This window comes from Centropristis striata, chromosome 3, assembly GCF_030273125.1.
Source record: "Centropristis striata isolate RG_2023a ecotype Rhode Island chromosome 3, C.striata_1.0, whole genome shotgun sequence".
NCBI classification, from domain to species: Eukaryota; Metazoa; Chordata; class Actinopteri; order Perciformes; family Serranidae; genus Centropristis; species Centropristis striata.
Window position 1 is genome coordinate 19,083,465 of NC_081519.1, and position 17,753 is coordinate 19,101,217.

General features: G+C 39.8%; 1 protein-coding gene across 1 annotated transcript; it reads left to right on the top strand.

Annotated features, from left to right (window-relative positions):
- Nucleotides 1–482: 482 nt before the first annotated feature.
- Nucleotides 483–17,100, top strand: grm6b (glutamate receptor, metabotropic 6b). Its single transcript, XM_059330318.1, has 11 exons — nucleotides 483–533; nucleotides 2,440–3,032; nucleotides 7,792–8,008; nucleotides 9,800–9,935; nucleotides 10,087–10,241; nucleotides 10,584–10,724; nucleotides 11,490–11,690; nucleotides 12,460–12,599; nucleotides 13,319–13,942; nucleotides 14,021–14,332; nucleotides 16,732–17,100. Exons 2-11 carry the CDS (start codon nucleotides 2,496–2,498, stop codon nucleotides 16,969–16,971), a joined length of 2,703 nt encoding a protein of 900 aa, XP_059186301.1. The 5' UTR covers nucleotides 483–533; nucleotides 2,440–2,495; the 3' UTR covers nucleotides 16,972–17,100.
- The last annotated feature ends 653 nt before the right edge of the window (nucleotides 17,101–17,753 follow it).

Here is a 17,753-nt window from a genome sequence, read left to right on the forward strand (position 1 = left end):
TGGCCATTAGTGCGCTGAGAGAACGAGTAAGGAGAGAGTTCAACAGAGAGAGAGAGAGAGAGAGAGAGAGAGAGAGAGAGAGAGAGAGTGGGGGGGAGTGCCCGGACAGAGATGCACACAGAGGAAAAAGAACGACAGAGAGAGAGAGAGAGGGAGAGAGAGAGAGAGAGAGAGAGAGCTTTTAAGGGATTTGGCAGTGATTTGTAGAATCTCACTGCTGTAATGTTGCTCTTTTCCTCCACTTTTATCTGATTCTGCCATGATACTATATCTCCAAGCCTTGAGAGTCACTGTTTTCATTTAGTTTTCTTCTGTCAATCACAACTACTCCTTTTTCATTGTTTTTAGTGTTCTGCTTATTTTTGAGAGTGCACGGCGGCCGTCTGAGATGATAGAGGATTTACCTTTGGTGAGGAGAGCAGAGCCTTGCCTCTAGATATATATATAATCACATTTTGAACCATGGATGGAGGCCTGTTTGGAAGAGCTCATGTGATGGATAAAATCCAGACTGGTCTATGAAGAATGGGCAGGTAAGACGTGCCTTTATGTGAAGAAATGTCTCAACTTCAGGTTGCATGTATTGCATGATATTTTTAAAAAATTGTTGGGAACTGTTTATGCAGATCCATATTATGCTCGTATTTTCAATTAATCTCCAGGAATTCAGTTTGATAAGTGCAATACAAAAAAAGAATATGCCATATTATATAATTAAGTATAAATATAAGTATGTATTGTAATTTCAAAGAAGATGCTGACTGTTTAATTCATATTTAACATTTTAATAATAACATTCTAACAAAGTTAAGCTCCGCAATAATGAATATTTTCTTTTGTTCAAATTCTGCCTGGAAACAGAAAATGTGTTTACTCTCTTAATAGTGACATTTTTTGCAGTGTGTGGGATCTTTTAGCTTAGTTGTTTACTTTGTTTTATTTAATGATCTGCGTGCAGATAAAATTAACCTGCTCCAATTTTTGGAGCATGAAATGCTGCGATGGTTCAGTTGATGTTTTCTGTTTTGCAAAATTTATAGTGTTTTCCATCATCGGCTCTCAGCTCCCTGTGATAAAAGCTTCCAATATTCACTCTGTGTCATCCTGCATGCTGTCTTAAGTCTTCTCCTCAGCGACAGACTTTTAAATGCTGCAGCTTATATTTTTTCTTTTCTTCTACTTTCTCAGTTTAGATGTAATGCGCCAAAACAGATTGCAGAAGAAAGTGTGTCAAAAAAATGTTTTTGTTACCTGATACAGATAATTCCAGCATTTGCATTACATATAAAATGAGAAAAACTATAAAAATGTAACAATTATATCATAACTTCAAATATATTGATTGATTGATAATGTTGATTCAGATTTTAGAGTGGAACCTCACTGATTACCAGAAAAGCACTTGATATCATGAATTTGTTAGACCTTTTCTATGTTGAATTTGCTCCAATATGACTCTGGAGGCTTGGAAACTTTTTTTCTTCAATAATATTTAACTTGATTATACACAATTATATATTATATATACAACATACAATACATCACCTTCTTTGGAGAAGTAGTCCACACCCTATAGTCACTTTTTAGCTTTCTAAATCTTAAGCACCACTTTCTGCATTATTTATTCTGTAAAAAAATGTTTCCATATCCGTTCAAATTGGAAAAAAAATAGGCTGATAATGATAGATACTGATACTGATATATCTATGAAATCTATATCTGCGGACCGATATATATCAGTCTTCCGCCTTCTTCTTGGTAATAAGTAGTGGCCGAAAAAAAATTACAATCTTCTACAAGTAAAAGTACTCACTATATGGCAAAAATAGACTCTTCAGTTGTTACATTATTATACATTATAATATAACATTATTACTATTGATGCAGTAACATGTAAGATGCATTTTATTGCTGTAGCTGTCTGCAATCAGGATAACTTTATTCATTTATATATTGTTGGCTGATTTAATTTATTGCACAACAATCAACTTTTTTTTTTACAGTTTAGCTGATTTAATTGACAGATCTGTTAAACTGAGTTTCTCCACAAAATATCATGTAAAAGCACCACATCAATGTTTACCAAAGATGTGTTTGTAAGTTTCTTGGAAATAATTAATTCAGCATAAAAAAACTAACTCCAATAAATAAATCTTGACCAAAACGCCAAAAGAGTCGTCTAATTGACGAAGAGAGGGCGGTCTTAGTAACTACAGTCATCAAATAAATGTAGTGCATTAAAAAGTACAATATTTCCCTCTGTTAAAGGTCCAATTTAGAATGATAAAACATGTTTTTTTGTAAGATGGTCTTCGGCTGTTTGTAATTGAGTTTTGTGGTGGAGTAGAAATAGGATAAAGTACAGTCCTTGAGTGGACAGCAGACTGAGACATACTGTGGTCCTGCTGAGGTGATAACTGGAGCTCTCTGGTGTCTCAGGTGTCAAAGGTAGAGGGAGTGGCCTGGTGCTGTCAGTACCTCTGCTGCTCATCATCATGACATCAGAGGCCCGCTCATCACACCGCTGCTGCCGGCTCACTTCACCCGTCAGACACCAAACATGGCTTCAGCTGCTGTGGGTGCTGCTGGTGGGGATTGGCCCGAGCTCGTGGGCCCAGCAGGGCACCCAGCCCCAGTCCATCAAAATCGAGGGCGACATCACCCTAGGCGGGCTGTTCCCCGTGCACTCCCGGGGGCCTGCTGGCGTGCCCTGCGGGGAGATCAAGAGAGAAAAGGGGATCCATCGATTAGAGGCCATGCTGTACGCCTTGGACCAGATCAACAGTGACCCGGATCTCCTGCCTAACATCACCCTGGGGGCCCGGATCCTGGACACCTGCTCCAGAGACACCTACGCCCTGGAGCAGTCGCTCACCTTCGTCCAGGCCCTCATCCAGAAGGACAACTCAGATGTGCGCTGCTCAAACGGAGAGCCTCCCATCATCCCCAAACCAGAGAGGGTGGTCGGGGTGATCGGGGCGTCCGGCAGCTCTGTGTCCATCATGGTGGCCAATGTGCTCAGATTGTTTGCGGTGAGTTTCCTTTCACTACCTCTCCAATATAAACTCTTAAAACTTGGCTGCCTGCCAGCGAGCAGGGCTAGGGTGAGACCATTACTTTAACCCATATACATGCATTTGACCCTTCTGTTATAAACCTGACTAGACTCAAAAAATGTATTTGGTCTAACCCTAGCCCTATGTCAACCTCTAACCCTAAGCGTAGGGGAGTTCAAGCATTGGCTCCCAACCTGAGGGTGGGGTCCCCCAATCAGTCCGAATGTGAAGATGAGGGGTCCACATATTTCGAAAGTTAGGCCTTTTTTGATATTGGTCATTTCTCTTTTTTTGTCAAGGAGGTTATATTTTCCATTTGGTTTGTTGTTTCATGTAAGTATTATGGAGACTCTAGTGACTCGGTTTCATGAAACTTGGTAGAAGGGTAGCATGGGCCAAGGAACCCATTCAAACCACAGGGTGGATACATATGATTTTTCACTTTTTTTACATTGCAAGATTGGGTGTTTGGCTGCACTCTCCCAGCACCCACCTCAGGGTTAATACAAAGCCTTGAAAGGTTGGAAAATGCATCATTTACCTGTTATTCATTTTAGGTAAGGAATAGGCTTGAATTTGAGTATACACCTTGGAAATGCTTGATTTTCAGCATAACCTGGTGCTCTTTACACAGTCACTCATGTAAACCATTTCAAATGAAATAATCCAATCGTCATAGTCACTCTGAATGAAGTATGGTTGTGCTGCAGTGATTTCCTGGCCAACAAATCATATTCTAATTTATAAAACATCTATGTTCTGTACAGATCTTCACAGAAATGACATCATGATACTTTCATATAATTTTCAATGAAAATATAAATAATGGTGCATCAATGACAATTCCCTCCAAAAATTTGAATCATATTAGTACAATATCAGTCGAGAATTAGATATTTTCTCAAGATCATTCAGCTCTAACAGCTGGTAAAAAACAGTGACAGTATAAATTGAATGCTGTGGGTATAATTGGAATTCTGTAAACTTTTTCACCAATGTATTTATTTAGCTTTATGAATCTTGATTTTTTAATTTAGGTACTTGAAAAGTGTCTGAATTTTACTTAATGTTGTCTTTTAATAGTTAGATACTTGGGTTGTCCTTTTGTGGTGAAATGCCATAAATCCTAGAAAAACTTTTATAAGCTGGACACACTGGATGCACTTTCTTGTCAAAACTGTGCAACTATCAGGAACACATCCTAAACTAGAATGACCTCCTCTAAGGCCAATGGTGCATTCAAGGGCAATCCTTAATACAGAAACAACATGGACGCTACAAAGAAGATGCTGTACTGTATTACTCAGAGGGTTTAAACAACATGTTGATAGCTGTGTGCGTGACAACGCAGAACAAAGGAAACGGATCAGGTGAGCCATGAAATATCAGGCAACCCATTTCCCAATTATTTAGAAACCACATGAATGCAACACAAATCTGGCGAAGTTAAGGAAAGCTAAATTAATTTGTGTATCTGCCCCGTGATTTGGATCCGCTCCGAAATGTAATGGGCCCCTCCTTTCCCCATGCTACACCCTTCCACCAAGTAGTTTTTCTGTTATTCTGTTGACAAAAAAACACAACCAGCTCACTGGTATCAGTGACATCTTTGACTGAAACCAGTGAGTTGCCTTGTCCCATGTTTCCCAACACACACAGAATTTAGCTTTTGATGTCAAATTCTGGTTCAAACTAGCCGATCTTTTTATTTTAATGAACTTACTTGTTCATGCCTGTCCTGTTAAATTAGCTCAGAGCTGATCTAGTTAAGATGTACAGGAGCACACGACAGTCTCGTTCATTTCATCATCTCATCCACTCAGACGATGAACGGGTCCATCATTAAATTTTTCCTTCATTCTGCAGCATGAACATGCTGAAGTTTAATTGCTCTTAGATTTTCCAAACCTAATTAAGAGTACACCTCACATGTATTAACATTATTAATTGGATATTTTGAGAATATTTCACATTTTCTCGTTGCTGCAGTGTAGACACACATTCAGCACGTTTCACCCGATCTGATTTTACAACGTTGAATCATTTGAATGAGTCTCTTCACAGGATTTACAATCCATTGTCATGGCTGGCCTGTGCAGGCTAATCCCTGTTATGTGTTCGTTGTCGTTTTTTTTTTTCTTTTACAGATGATTGACCTCTGATAATTGATTACACTGCTTATAGCGATGATGGGACATTGAGTCTGTGTAAATCCCACATTATGTCATGTTCTCACTGACTTACTGACATAGTCTGCCAGAAATCTAGAAATGTCTAAAAATAAACAGCAGTCTGGCTCAAATTGGCCAATTTGTTTAACATAAAAACAAGAAAGACATCAGACTTGTTCCAGCTTTCTTCACAGCGAGGATGCTGATGTGGGAGCTAAGGAGGGGCAGCTTGCATACAGGGCAGATGTTAACTACAGAATTATAGATCCCACCCTCCACTAAGCCCCTCTCAGCAGCTCAGGACCCTGGGCTGAAAATAGAGCATCAGGCCAGCGGGATGACATTGGTTCTAGGATAACATCGACTTGAACGCTGGACGGCGTGGAGTAGATTTAGCTAAATGGTATGTTTCCCGCTACTCTCCATATGTGCTGCTCTCCACGCCGCAGAAACTTCTCCACTGATGCTCACTCTACGCTGAACATCTGCTCTCAGTCGGAGCAGGAGATGTTCAGCATCTACTGCACATGCTGCTTTATGTACACTGTCAGTGCATTTTAATGAATCATATATGAAGTCTGTATTGTTAACATTTGTATTTCACTCACAGTTCACCTTAAATAACAGACAAACACATTTAGCTGTTTATTGTTTCTATGTTTCTGTAGATGTCTCCTTTATCCACTAGACGTTACTATTACATAAGGTCTCATATACTGGTGCTGGATCATTTACATGACATTGGTATTGAGATATATATATATATATATATATATATATATATATATATATATATATATTTCTGGTCTGGAAGTGTATGCAAATCAGCAGATATTTATTAGGATAAAGGCTCATTTGCATATTTAAACATTTTTGTATTATACAACTTAATGTAAGTAAAGTCAACAAGTGTCACTGTGTTCGCACTTAATATTATAGCATTTGGAATTTCACAATTTGCTGCTTTTTCTTTTTCTAAAGAAAATAGAATATTTTTCCCTATTATCCCTATAGAGGAAATATTTTAGGGTTTTTAACAGGTCACACAAAATGAGCAAGACATGTTTCACTATTTTTTTAACCATTTTATAGACTGAACAGTTTATTAAAAAACTCAATATATAAACATTATAAAATAATTATTACTCAAAGGCCCATTTATAATGATGAAACTTATTTCAATGTAATATTCAACACACTCTCCATAATCAATCAGTCATCGATCTGCAGCTGTGCCAGCTTTTCCCCCCACATCTCTATAAGTCTGTTGCAAAGTGCCAATAATATAAATTGTTGCCAAAGGAAGACATCTCATCTATTGAATAATAGTTGAGGAACCCTTTCAGGACACATTTTATCCTCTGAATGAACATCTGAGCATTCTCTAACACACCACTCCTGTAGGTCATAAAAAATTCATGCTAGTCATAACATCTTCGTCTTGTACCTGCACACACTTCTGCTTCTATTTAGTAAAGATTCATCAAAGTGTTACATCATTGCTAAAACACAACCACATCTCCTTGGCTTGGATCCTAGAATATCTTTACACATAGTAAGCAGATTTGAGCAGTAAGTGGATACTTGTGTTACTGATATGGCTCATTGATTTTAGAAAGTGAATTGGTGCAGATGCCTCTATGGGATTAATTTGGAGAGGATTACTTTTCGTCTTGTTCATTAGAAATTTGTGTGCAAACAATTGATTCACCTCGCTCACACTGACAGGCTCCAATGGACACTGATGTGACTTTACAAACTAGATACAGAAGAACTTTTTGGAGAAAGTTCCCGCCTGGTTGAAGATGTAAACTGTAACAAGATGGTGGCTGACCGGTTGAGTTTGAGCTCGACAGAGTTAACATACAGCAGCAAACTGAAGCTGCATGTGACCATCAGAATTAAATATATTGTATGGCTTACAGCTGAGAAATGCTAACCTTTTTCTAGTCTCTTGATCTCTGTCTCTCCCTCTGTGCTTAACGTAATTTGACTAAAACCCCTATAATCCTTCCAGATAATCTGTGAAATGGTTCTCTCGCTCCTCTTTCCTTCTCCCTTCACTACCCCTTGTGTCTACCTTTCTCTCCTCGGCCCCTAACGTTAAGCCACGCTGTGGGACCGGCATTAGCAGGGTCAGGGTTGAGACTGTCCACATAAACTGTGTCATTAAAGAAGTAGCACAGCAGTAAATTAATCTTCTCATCCTTTTTTTTCCCCCAAACAAATGCTTTTACAGCTGTGGATCCTACCATCTGTATTTCACTGTGATGCTGACTTTATATATACACACACAGCAGCTCTAGAGAGAACGGAAGAGATGATCGCTCTCTATTATAGTCCAATTTGGGGATTTTAATGCACTACAACTTGTTAGTATTAATGTGGAAAGCTTCTGTTGAGTCTGTTGAGGTTTGGTCTGTGAGTAAGTGGTGCATCATCCTCTGATACGGTTCATTGCATTCTTTTCTATCGTTAGTGCCACATATTGGCCTAATTGTGCTGCTCATGTTTTCCCCTTGACACGACCCTTTCGTCATCACTGACCCACCCCCGTGTCTCAGATCCCACAGATCAGCTACGCTTCCACTGCCCCGGAGCTGAGCGACAACAGCCGCTACGAGTTCTTCTCCCGTGTGGTGCCTCCTGACTCGTACCAGGCCCAGGCCATGGTGGACATAGTCAAAGCCATGGGCTGGAACTACGTCTCCACGCTGGCCTCCGAGGGAAACTACGGAGAGAGTGGCGTCGACGCCTTCCTCCAGATATCCAGAGAAGCAGGTTGAGTGTCTGGCTGTGTGAATTAACCACTGTGACTATAAGGGATTACTCATTTATCAAGCCGCATTGTTCTCGCTCATTAAAAGACTAAAATAGAAAACAAAAATCCTTTAATACACAAGATCTAACAGGGCAAACAGAAGTCACTGCCTCACATGGCTTTAAAAGCTCAAATGATGTTACTAGGGTTCAGATTTCATCCTCATAGTATCATACACACACTGCACATCAATAATTGACCGTGCTGGACAGTTCACTGCTGGAGCAGCATGTTGTCCACACTCAGTCTACCGCTTTGGTCCACATTTAAATGTCTCAACAACTGAATGGAATGTCATCAATCTTAATGACTTAAATGATGCCACAGCCTGGCTCCTAAAAATTATGTCCTTAACAAAACTGCATTGACAATTACATTTCAATGGAAACATTATTTTCTCCAAGATTACATTTGTTCTTGATGTATCACAGATGTTTCTTACTAAAGTCTGCGGTTGTCCACCCATGGTTGACAGGGGAATTTCTGGGTCAAACAAACACAGCTCAAACCAAACTCTTTCCCCAAACCTCACCATGAAATTTTCTTGCCTCAACCTAACCAAGTTATGGAACAAACTTGTTTATTTTAACCCAAACTGGTATTGGTTCTTAATCCAAACCAAGTAGCCTAACTAGATTTGGTGCCTAAACAGAATCAATCTGCAACTGATTGACAATATTAATGACATATTTAAACTGTAGTTTTGTGACTGTAATCTGTTTTCTTCCAAAACATAATTGAAAATGCATTTTTTTGTATGAGAACATAATCTTTAGGAGACAGGGCTGCCTGGCCTTTCTCCTAATGCAACCTATAGACTGTATACAAATAGTGGACATGGTCACCATAATGTCACCCATTGGTTTGTGGACTCCTGTTTTTAAAGCCTTGAGTTGGCGTTTTTATGACTGTCGCCATATTGTTTTTTGCAACCAGTGCATGCACGGAATAGATCGGAAACCGGAATGATACTACGTCATCAGCTAATGCTAGAACAATTGTTGTTCAAAATGAACAGTTGAGCCCTCAGGGTCTAGTGTCTTTTACTCCAACTGATCACTGAACAAGACATTTTGATGCTTGTTACAATGAACTTTGATTATATACTTTGATATAAACTGAAAACAATGTACTGTGATTGTGACCTGTCAGTCATAAGGTAGCCTTGCCCTAAAGCACACCCTGGTCTATCTTCTATTTTTGCTCTAAATGGGACCATAACTTACAAATGCTGTTTTTGTATGCCCTCCAATGGAACTTCTGAGCTTGTGGTTTACGTCAGGGGAAGTCATGTACACGATATACTTGGTATTGAAGTGATTAAGTCATATGAACACCACTGCAAGGCAACTGCCACATTGATGTTAGCAACGAGGCTAACAAATTAGCAAGCTAGTTAGCGTGTTACATAATGCAGGAAATGCAAAGGCACGATGACAGAGGACATACAGAATTATGAAGAAACTCTACACTGCACAACATTACAATATATTAATTGACCTTCCATGATGCCATTTCAGAAAATGTCAGCAATCACGTCAGTACTCAAAACATCTCCACTAAGAGGTCAGGAGAAAGCTACGATAGCATTAACATGCTCACAATGACAGTGCTGATGCTAACCAGGTTTAGGATGTTACCCATTTCAGTTCAGGGTGTTAGCATGCAACATTTTAGCATTACATACATACTTACATACGGGAGTAAAACAGGGATGTAACAGCAATGCTCAATCATTTCCAATATCTCAGGGGGGCTGTGTATTGCACAGTCCATAAAGATTCCCAGAGAGCCCAGACCAGGGGAGTTTGAGAAGATCATCAAGAGACTGATGGAGACCTCTAATGCTCGTGGGGTCATCATCTTTGCCAACGAGGACGACATCAAGTGAGTCAAGCTCTGCCGCACATCATAAAGGGAAAGGAAATCAGCCCGATGATAAATTGTTTAATACCTAAAAGTCTCCTTTTTGATAACCACAGCTGGTCACCAGCAAAAGTAGAAGGTGTGTGATGCAATATGATCTGTTTTCTTCCAGGCGGGTGTTGCAGACTGCCAAAAAGGCCAACCTGACAGGCCACTTCCTGTTTGTTGGCTCTGATAGTTGGGGGGCCAAAAATTCTCCCATTCAAGACCAGGAGGATGTGGCTGAGGGTGCAGTCACTATCCTGCCCAAAAGAGCTTCTATCGATGGTAGGGCAAATTCATTAAATCATAATATTACATCTAACTCTAACCAGCTGGATGAAAAAGAAATATCTTCAATAACCTGCAAAATTTGACATTGATGGATGAGTCTAATACCAAAGCAACAAATAAAGGAAATTAATGATGTCTGATAAACCAGATGGTGATATTTCCCTGTCACAAAAAAATAGTAAATTAAGTCTTAGCCATATTTCATTGTGCAAGTAATAAGATTTTTTTTACTGATTCCAGCACAATGTGATTATCGGCTGGCTGATAATAATCTGAGCTCTATATATGACGTATTCATGGAACATTAAATGAAGTCGGGTTTGTGAAATGATTCAGGGTTCGACCAGTACTTCACTTCAAGATCTCTGGAAAACAACAGAAGAAACATCTGGTTCGCGGAATTCTGGGAGGACGACTTCAAGTGCAAACTAACCCGCCCTGGCATAAAGTATGAACTTGGTAGAAGAAAATGTACAGGTAAGAAGGATACAGTTGAACCCTTGTGCATCCCTGTTGTTGCCTAAGAGGACAAAAGTGTCACAAAAACTGCCATAAAATTAAATATAGTATTAACAATTTTAGTTAAAGTTAAATATTTTAACCAACTTCAGTCCTCCTTATTATAACTAACAAATACTTATTAAATATTTTATGCATACTAAATGCTCAGGGGAATTTTCTTAATTTTTTTCACAGTGTGACATAGGTCAGTGATTGTACAAAACAATCAATGCATCTTTATTTTTTGTCAAATAAAAAATTAAACATTTTGTTACAAAAACTCTTCCCTTCTTAAACTGATGTAAAAATTATATATTTAAATTTTTGCCACTGTCATTGAGTTCACATTTTTTAGAAAACTTCAGTCTCAGACATAAATACCAAATATTATTAAAGTACATTCAATTTTGGAATTGTAACACTTGCACACATGCAAGTTTGTTTGCATAATGCCACAGTTTTGCAACAAAAAAATAATTCAATAAATTAATTATTTTGTGTATACTTAATGATGTTGAACTTCCAAAATAAAATAAAAACATATTAAAATATTACCAAAACTTTGCCAATTTTAATTTTAAGTCATATCCATTAACAGTCAAAATGATTGTGATAAGAATAAATAAAAAAAAAAATCACTAAGGACGCACAAGGGTTCCTCAGTCTTTGAAAATTAAATTTTATTTGTATCTTTGTTTTGGGTTAGTGAGCTGTTTCATCCTTTAATAATTTTTCTGTCAGGTGAAGAAAGAATCAGTCAACACTCTCAGTACGAACAGGAGGGCAAGGTGCAGTTTGTGATAGACGCTGTGTACGCCATGGCCCACGCCTTACACAGCATGCACATCGACCTGTGCCCCGGCTACATGGGTGTCTGCGAAAAGATGGACCCTGTTGAGGGACGGATGCTGCTCCAATACATTCGCTCTGTCAACTTCAATGGTGAGCTTTTTATAATTAATCTGTGTTTTGTCTCTCCTTTATGCAATGTGTGATGATTTACATTCCAAAAATGTAATTTCTTTCTTCAAACTGATGAAAACCCCTGAGTGACATTTGAGATTTATGCTAGCAAACACGTTGCTGAAGATGAATCTCGGCTTTTCAAACTGCAGAACATTTGAAAAGGAGGAGATTTAAAAAAGAAAACAGTAGAAGGGAGGTCAGCTTGAAGTCGGAAGCCTTGAGATGTTTCTGCTAATGTACCTAGCTAGAGAACACAGCACATTTCTTCAAAGCACGTCCCCTCCCTAGGGCTGCCTCCTCGCTCTTCCCTATACACAACGCTCCCGCTTTTCATCTTCTTCTTTCATAAAAAAGTCACAGTTTGGAACAAGAAAAAAAAAGTGTTCTATGAAAGCATCCTATTTACTGCGCTCCTCTTGCTGGATGACCTTGGCTTCTATGGAAGATTTTCTGATTGAGCGCCTGCAGGGACCTGAGAGGAACATTCAATCACGTTAGGGCAACAGAGCAGAGTGCACTGAAAGACTGTACGCGTGGAGGAGAGCCTTCACTAAAGAGCATCTCTTTGCACTCAGCTTTTACATGATTGCACAAGAGTGAAGAAAGCAAACACAAGCTGTATTCAACAGCGTGTGGGTGGTTTCTCCACCACTAAAGATGGGGGTGCACATCTTCAGCTTAAGAGAGCTTCAATCCCTCCTCCCCTTTAACTCACTTTTTTACTTTCTCTGTCTCTGTCAAACAGGCAGCGCAGGAACCGGAGTGATGTTCAATGAGAATGGAGACGCTCCTGGGCGTTATGACATCTTCCAGTACCAGCTGTCTAATGTCAGCAACCCCGGCTACAAGGTTATCGGCCAGTGGACAAATCACCTGCGCCTCAATGTAAATATTGTTAAAGTGCAACCTGAACTACAAATAGTTTGACAATTTGAGAAGATTGATACCACTCTCATGTCTGTATGCTTAACATATATGTAGCTACAGCCAGCAGCCAGTTAGCTTAGATTAGCATAAAGATGGGAAAGGAGGGGAAACGGCCTAAAGGTAGCAAAATCTTTGTTGTATTGGTGGCGGGAATAAACTGAGGGAACATAGACATGCCCCCTGTTCCTAGCTTGGCGCAGTAACTTCCTTGAATTAGAGTCAGGCTAGCCGATTCCTTGTTTTCAGTCTAATATGCAAATTTTCTCAAAATGTCAAACAACTCACAATGAATTCATTTCTGTGTCATGTCCCTTCTTCTCTAAGATTGTGCTAATGGAACATGGAATCCTTGGATAGTTTTATCTATTGACAATTCAAATAAAATGGATTCAAACAAGACAACAGCATCCTCAGTTATAGCCAAAAATCCAAATGATGGTCCAAGAGCCCAACTTCTGATCATTTAGGTGTTGTGAACCCCTTGAAACAACTCATCTACAGATATCTGGCTGATTCTAAAATTATTTGGCTATAACCAATTTGTTGCTGAAGTCTGTCTTGATCCGTACACTGTCTGCTGGTTTAATGGCAGCAATTCATAGCATTTTACTTTGCCAGTTTTTACTACATTACAAGTATAGTAAGAAGATGTTTGTGTGTCTGTACTTCCACCCTAGTCAGAGGAGATGCAGTGGTCAGGTGGTGACCGTAAGATTCCTGAGTCAGTGTGCAGCTTCCCCTGTGAGTCTGGAGAGAGGAAAAAGATGGTGAAGGGTGTTCCCTGCTGCTGGCACTGCGAGCTCTGCGATGGCTACCAGTACCTGCTGGATGAGTTCTCCTGCGACATGTGCCCCTTTGACATGAGGCCCTTAAAGAACCGGACGGGCTGCCGAGCAACACCCATCATCAAGCTGGAGTGGAGCTCTCCCTGGGCCATCATCCCTGTCTTCCTGGCCATCCTGGGGATCTTGGCCACAAGCAGCGTCATTATCACCTTCATCCGCTTCAACGACACGCCCATTGTTCGGGCCTCTGGCAGAGAGCTCAGCTACGTGTTGCTGACAGGCATCTTCCTCATCTACCTCATCACCTTCCTCATGATCGCCGAGCCCAGCATTGCCGTGTGCGCCTTTCGCAGGCTGCTGCTGGGACTCGGCATGTGCATCAGCTATTCTGCTATGCTCACCAAGACCAACAGGATCTACCGCATCTTCGAACAGGGCAAAAAGTCAGTCACGCCCCCGAAATTCATCAGCCCCACCTCCCAGCTGATTATCACCTTTATACTCATCTCAGTGCAGGTATGCATGTGGATGCCTCTTTTACACACATTGCCTACACTCTTTGCAGCACTCCAACTAATGATCCTTTCTCTGCAGTTACTTGGGGTGTTCATCTGGTTTGGTGTGATGCCCCCTCACACCATCATCGACTATGAGGAACAGAAGCCCCCAAACCCAGAGTTTGCACGCGGAGTCCTCAAATGTGACATGTCCGACCTGTCCCTCATCTTGTGTCTGAGCTACAGTATCGTACTGATGATCACCTGCACTGTGTACGCCATCAAGAGCAGAGGAGTTCCTGAGACATTCAACGAGGCCAAACCCATCGGCTTCACTATGTACACGACCTGCATCATCTGGCTGGCCTTTGTACCGATCTTCTTTGGCACAGCACAGTCTACAGAGAAGGTGGGAAATGTATTATTTTCAAAGGCAAAACAGGTCCACATCTTCTAGGAATGAATGTCGTTGTGCTCTACTTGAGTAATTAAACTTGATACCGTTTATACCTTCAGGTTTGAACAGTGAAGCCAATGCAGACTTGCCTGAAACCTGCATTCTTTTTAATGCCGAGCTGGAGGCAACTCCACTGGTGGAAAAAAAATCATATGTATAAAAGTAAAGAAAAAATCAGAAAATTAGCCAGACTGGCACTGGACAGGTCAATTACCATTGTTATCTCATATCAGGCACGCATGATGGTATGACTGGCATTTACTCATAAAACTCAGAATAAACCGTCAGAATCAAGATTATGTTACTATGTTGTCTATTTTACTGACCATTTTGCTGTAACATGAATAAGTTTGTGACAAGGCCACCATGTTTTTTTCTGCTTAAAAATGGACCAGGCACTGCCATAACTTCCATGTTGCTCAGTGCTACAGCAGAAATTATAGTATAGTATAGAATACCCTTAGGAAAATCAATAATGAACTGAAAGGTTCCAGATGAGTTAGTCTTGTGATGCCAGGCTACATCTGTATTCAGGTAAAAAAAAAAAAAAAATACACAGCTATCCACCATAAATAAATTCATTCTCAATTAATATGCAGATTATATTCTCTATTTATTGACTTTTCTATGAAATACAGTTTCTAAAAGGCAAGATATCCTGCCTGAATTCAAATAAGATAAAGAAGTGCAGCAAATATTCACATATAAGAGTCTGCAACCAGGAAATGTAGCACCTTTTTAAAAAAGAAGGGAACCCTATGTGCCTTTAGCTTTTTATTAAAAACAATAGGTCTGGCAGTGTGACCATGTGTCGACATACAAAACCTTTAAATATATTCTCATTCATTCTGCCTATTTTTCTATTACTAATGCCATAATTATTTGCTTTAGTATAATCTGTTAATTAGTCTGTTAATAGATTCTATTGTAAACTTTAGTCCCTCATTTTCTGTACAATAATTATCCAATTAATATCACTACATTCATTTGTAATAGTCATTTAAGAGGAAGAAGTAATTTATTAATGCCTCTTGGGAAAATTAAATTACCCCTGAGGCTCTTTACTGCGGATCTTATATATTAATGGCAGCATTTTAAATGATTAGGCAAATCAAAATCACGCAATAACACGCACTAATTGTAAGAGAATAAATGAATCCTCAGATGTTCCAAGTGAAATCTGAGTTTGTTGCCTGTCATATCACATTTGCTTCCTGCTGTACTCGCAGGACATCCTGCCTACACTGTACTGAGAGTTTAATTTAGCTTGTGGGCTATTTCTGCCGTCACAAAGTACGAGGCTGTTGGGGGAATATTTGAAAAACAGAGATATGCTTTGACTAATAGAGAGCGGTATTATGAATCAGTCAGGCTGAAACAATTAAAGCCTGAGGTGCTTTCAAAGTCTTTCACCTCCTCCGAATGGAAATGAAGTGAATTAAGAAAAGAGGAGGGAGGGAAAGAAAGGAGGTCAGATTAGCTGAGGGACGGCAGGGACCCCTCATAGACCAATTCAGCCATCCGATTCAATTAATCATTACTTAGAAAAAGAGCTAAATATAGACGCTAACTTTTGTCTGGCTCGTGAAAAAAATGGTTATCCTCCCATCATGTGGAAGACCATGTGTAGGAGGTGATTTACCTGCTTGATGTCTGTATTTCCATATGGAACAACCATTCACTGATCCTGAGCCAGCCTCGCCTCGGGCTAAGCACATGAATACAATCAGCACAGCTCCTTTTACAAACAGAGAGGTCGCTGATGAAAAGCCCAACAGAGATAATAAAAGAAACTATACAGTATGGACATATAGCCTGTGAGGCACCAGGATGTTCTCCTGCTGCTGCTGAGGATAGTGTACAATTTATGACTTATTTATGGCACAAATATATCTTATTTATGGCACATATGGCTTAATTTATTGATGACTTGTACAGTTTCCCTGAATAATGAGTTCATAATTTATTGGAGGCAGATCTCAGGAGAAGTCCCTTCTCATTATTACAGTTGGATTTTGCAATAAGAGGAAGAGGAGTGAGGAGTAGATGTGGTCAAAGCCCATAAATAGAGCCTCCTTTCCTGAATACGTATAACAGGTCATAAATCATTCATCAGGGGAAAAACACTGCCTTCTGTGCTTTGAGATGAAAATTGTAAAGACTGCATTGTGACAACCTGAGACGACACTGGATTTCCTTGAACCTGTGCAAGATGATAGAACCAATTTTAAATTGCAAACGGACAGATACTAAAAGATCCCAAAGAAATGAGCAGAAATTTATCAACAAATTGTTCAGTAACCGTGACTCTGGGTCAGTGAGTGTCTTTCTGACCTGCCCTGTCTCTGCAGATGTTCATCCAGACCACCACCTTGACGGTGTCTATGAGCCTGAGCGCCACCGTGTCCCTGGGCATGCTCTACATCCCCAAGGTCTATGTCATCATCTTCCACCCGGAGCAGAACGTCCAGAAGAGAAAGCGCAGCTTCAAAGCCGTGGTGCAGGCAGCCACTGTGTCCACACACCTGTCCCAGAAGTCCAACGACAAACAGAACGGAGAGTCCAAGATCGAGCCGGACAGATCACAGTGAAACTAATCAAAACTGGGTCCGTGTTTTCCATCACATAATGTCACAAGCATGCACTGAGACGGCTGATGAAAAACCAGCTTTTACTTTAGTTTTGGCTGGATTTTTTTCTTTCTTCCCTTTACTATGGATTGAAGACCAGCAAAGACATTCCTGGATGTTGTCTCTTTTCACACTTCTTTAGATAATGCTGATCTTTTAAACCTGGAATGAAGCACAGAAGGAAACAGAATTGCTCCCCCTGAAATAAGACAGCTTTTTCTTACACTTAAACAAGAACTGGAAGGACGTTAAGTCGTCCTGGGTGGACTGATTTAAGATTTTTTCCTCTTTTGTAACATCATCCACACATGCAGAGGTGTGCTTGGGGCACCCCTAATCAAAAATACCTTTTACAATGAATATCTAAGTGAAGAAAAGCTGACCTGACTACTGATTACTTTTTAATTTCATTTACAGTTTCGAAATGGTAATTAAAAAAGAAGTAGTTTAGGACTATTTTCCATTTTCTTTTTACAACAATAATATAATGCTGACCATCGTATAAAACTTAAGGATTATCATTGTTGAAGATTTTCATTATTGAAAAATATATATATTTTCAAAAGAGAGGCTTTCCACATACTTTTTGAGACAGTATTGTGAAAACTCACAATATTGCAACCCTGCAAACAACTAACACCCAAACCCAGGTGATTTACTGTTGAGGACTATCATGACTCATTTAATAATAATTCACGGGCTGAACTAAAGTAACTCCATGCCCTCTCAAGGACCCAGCTGCA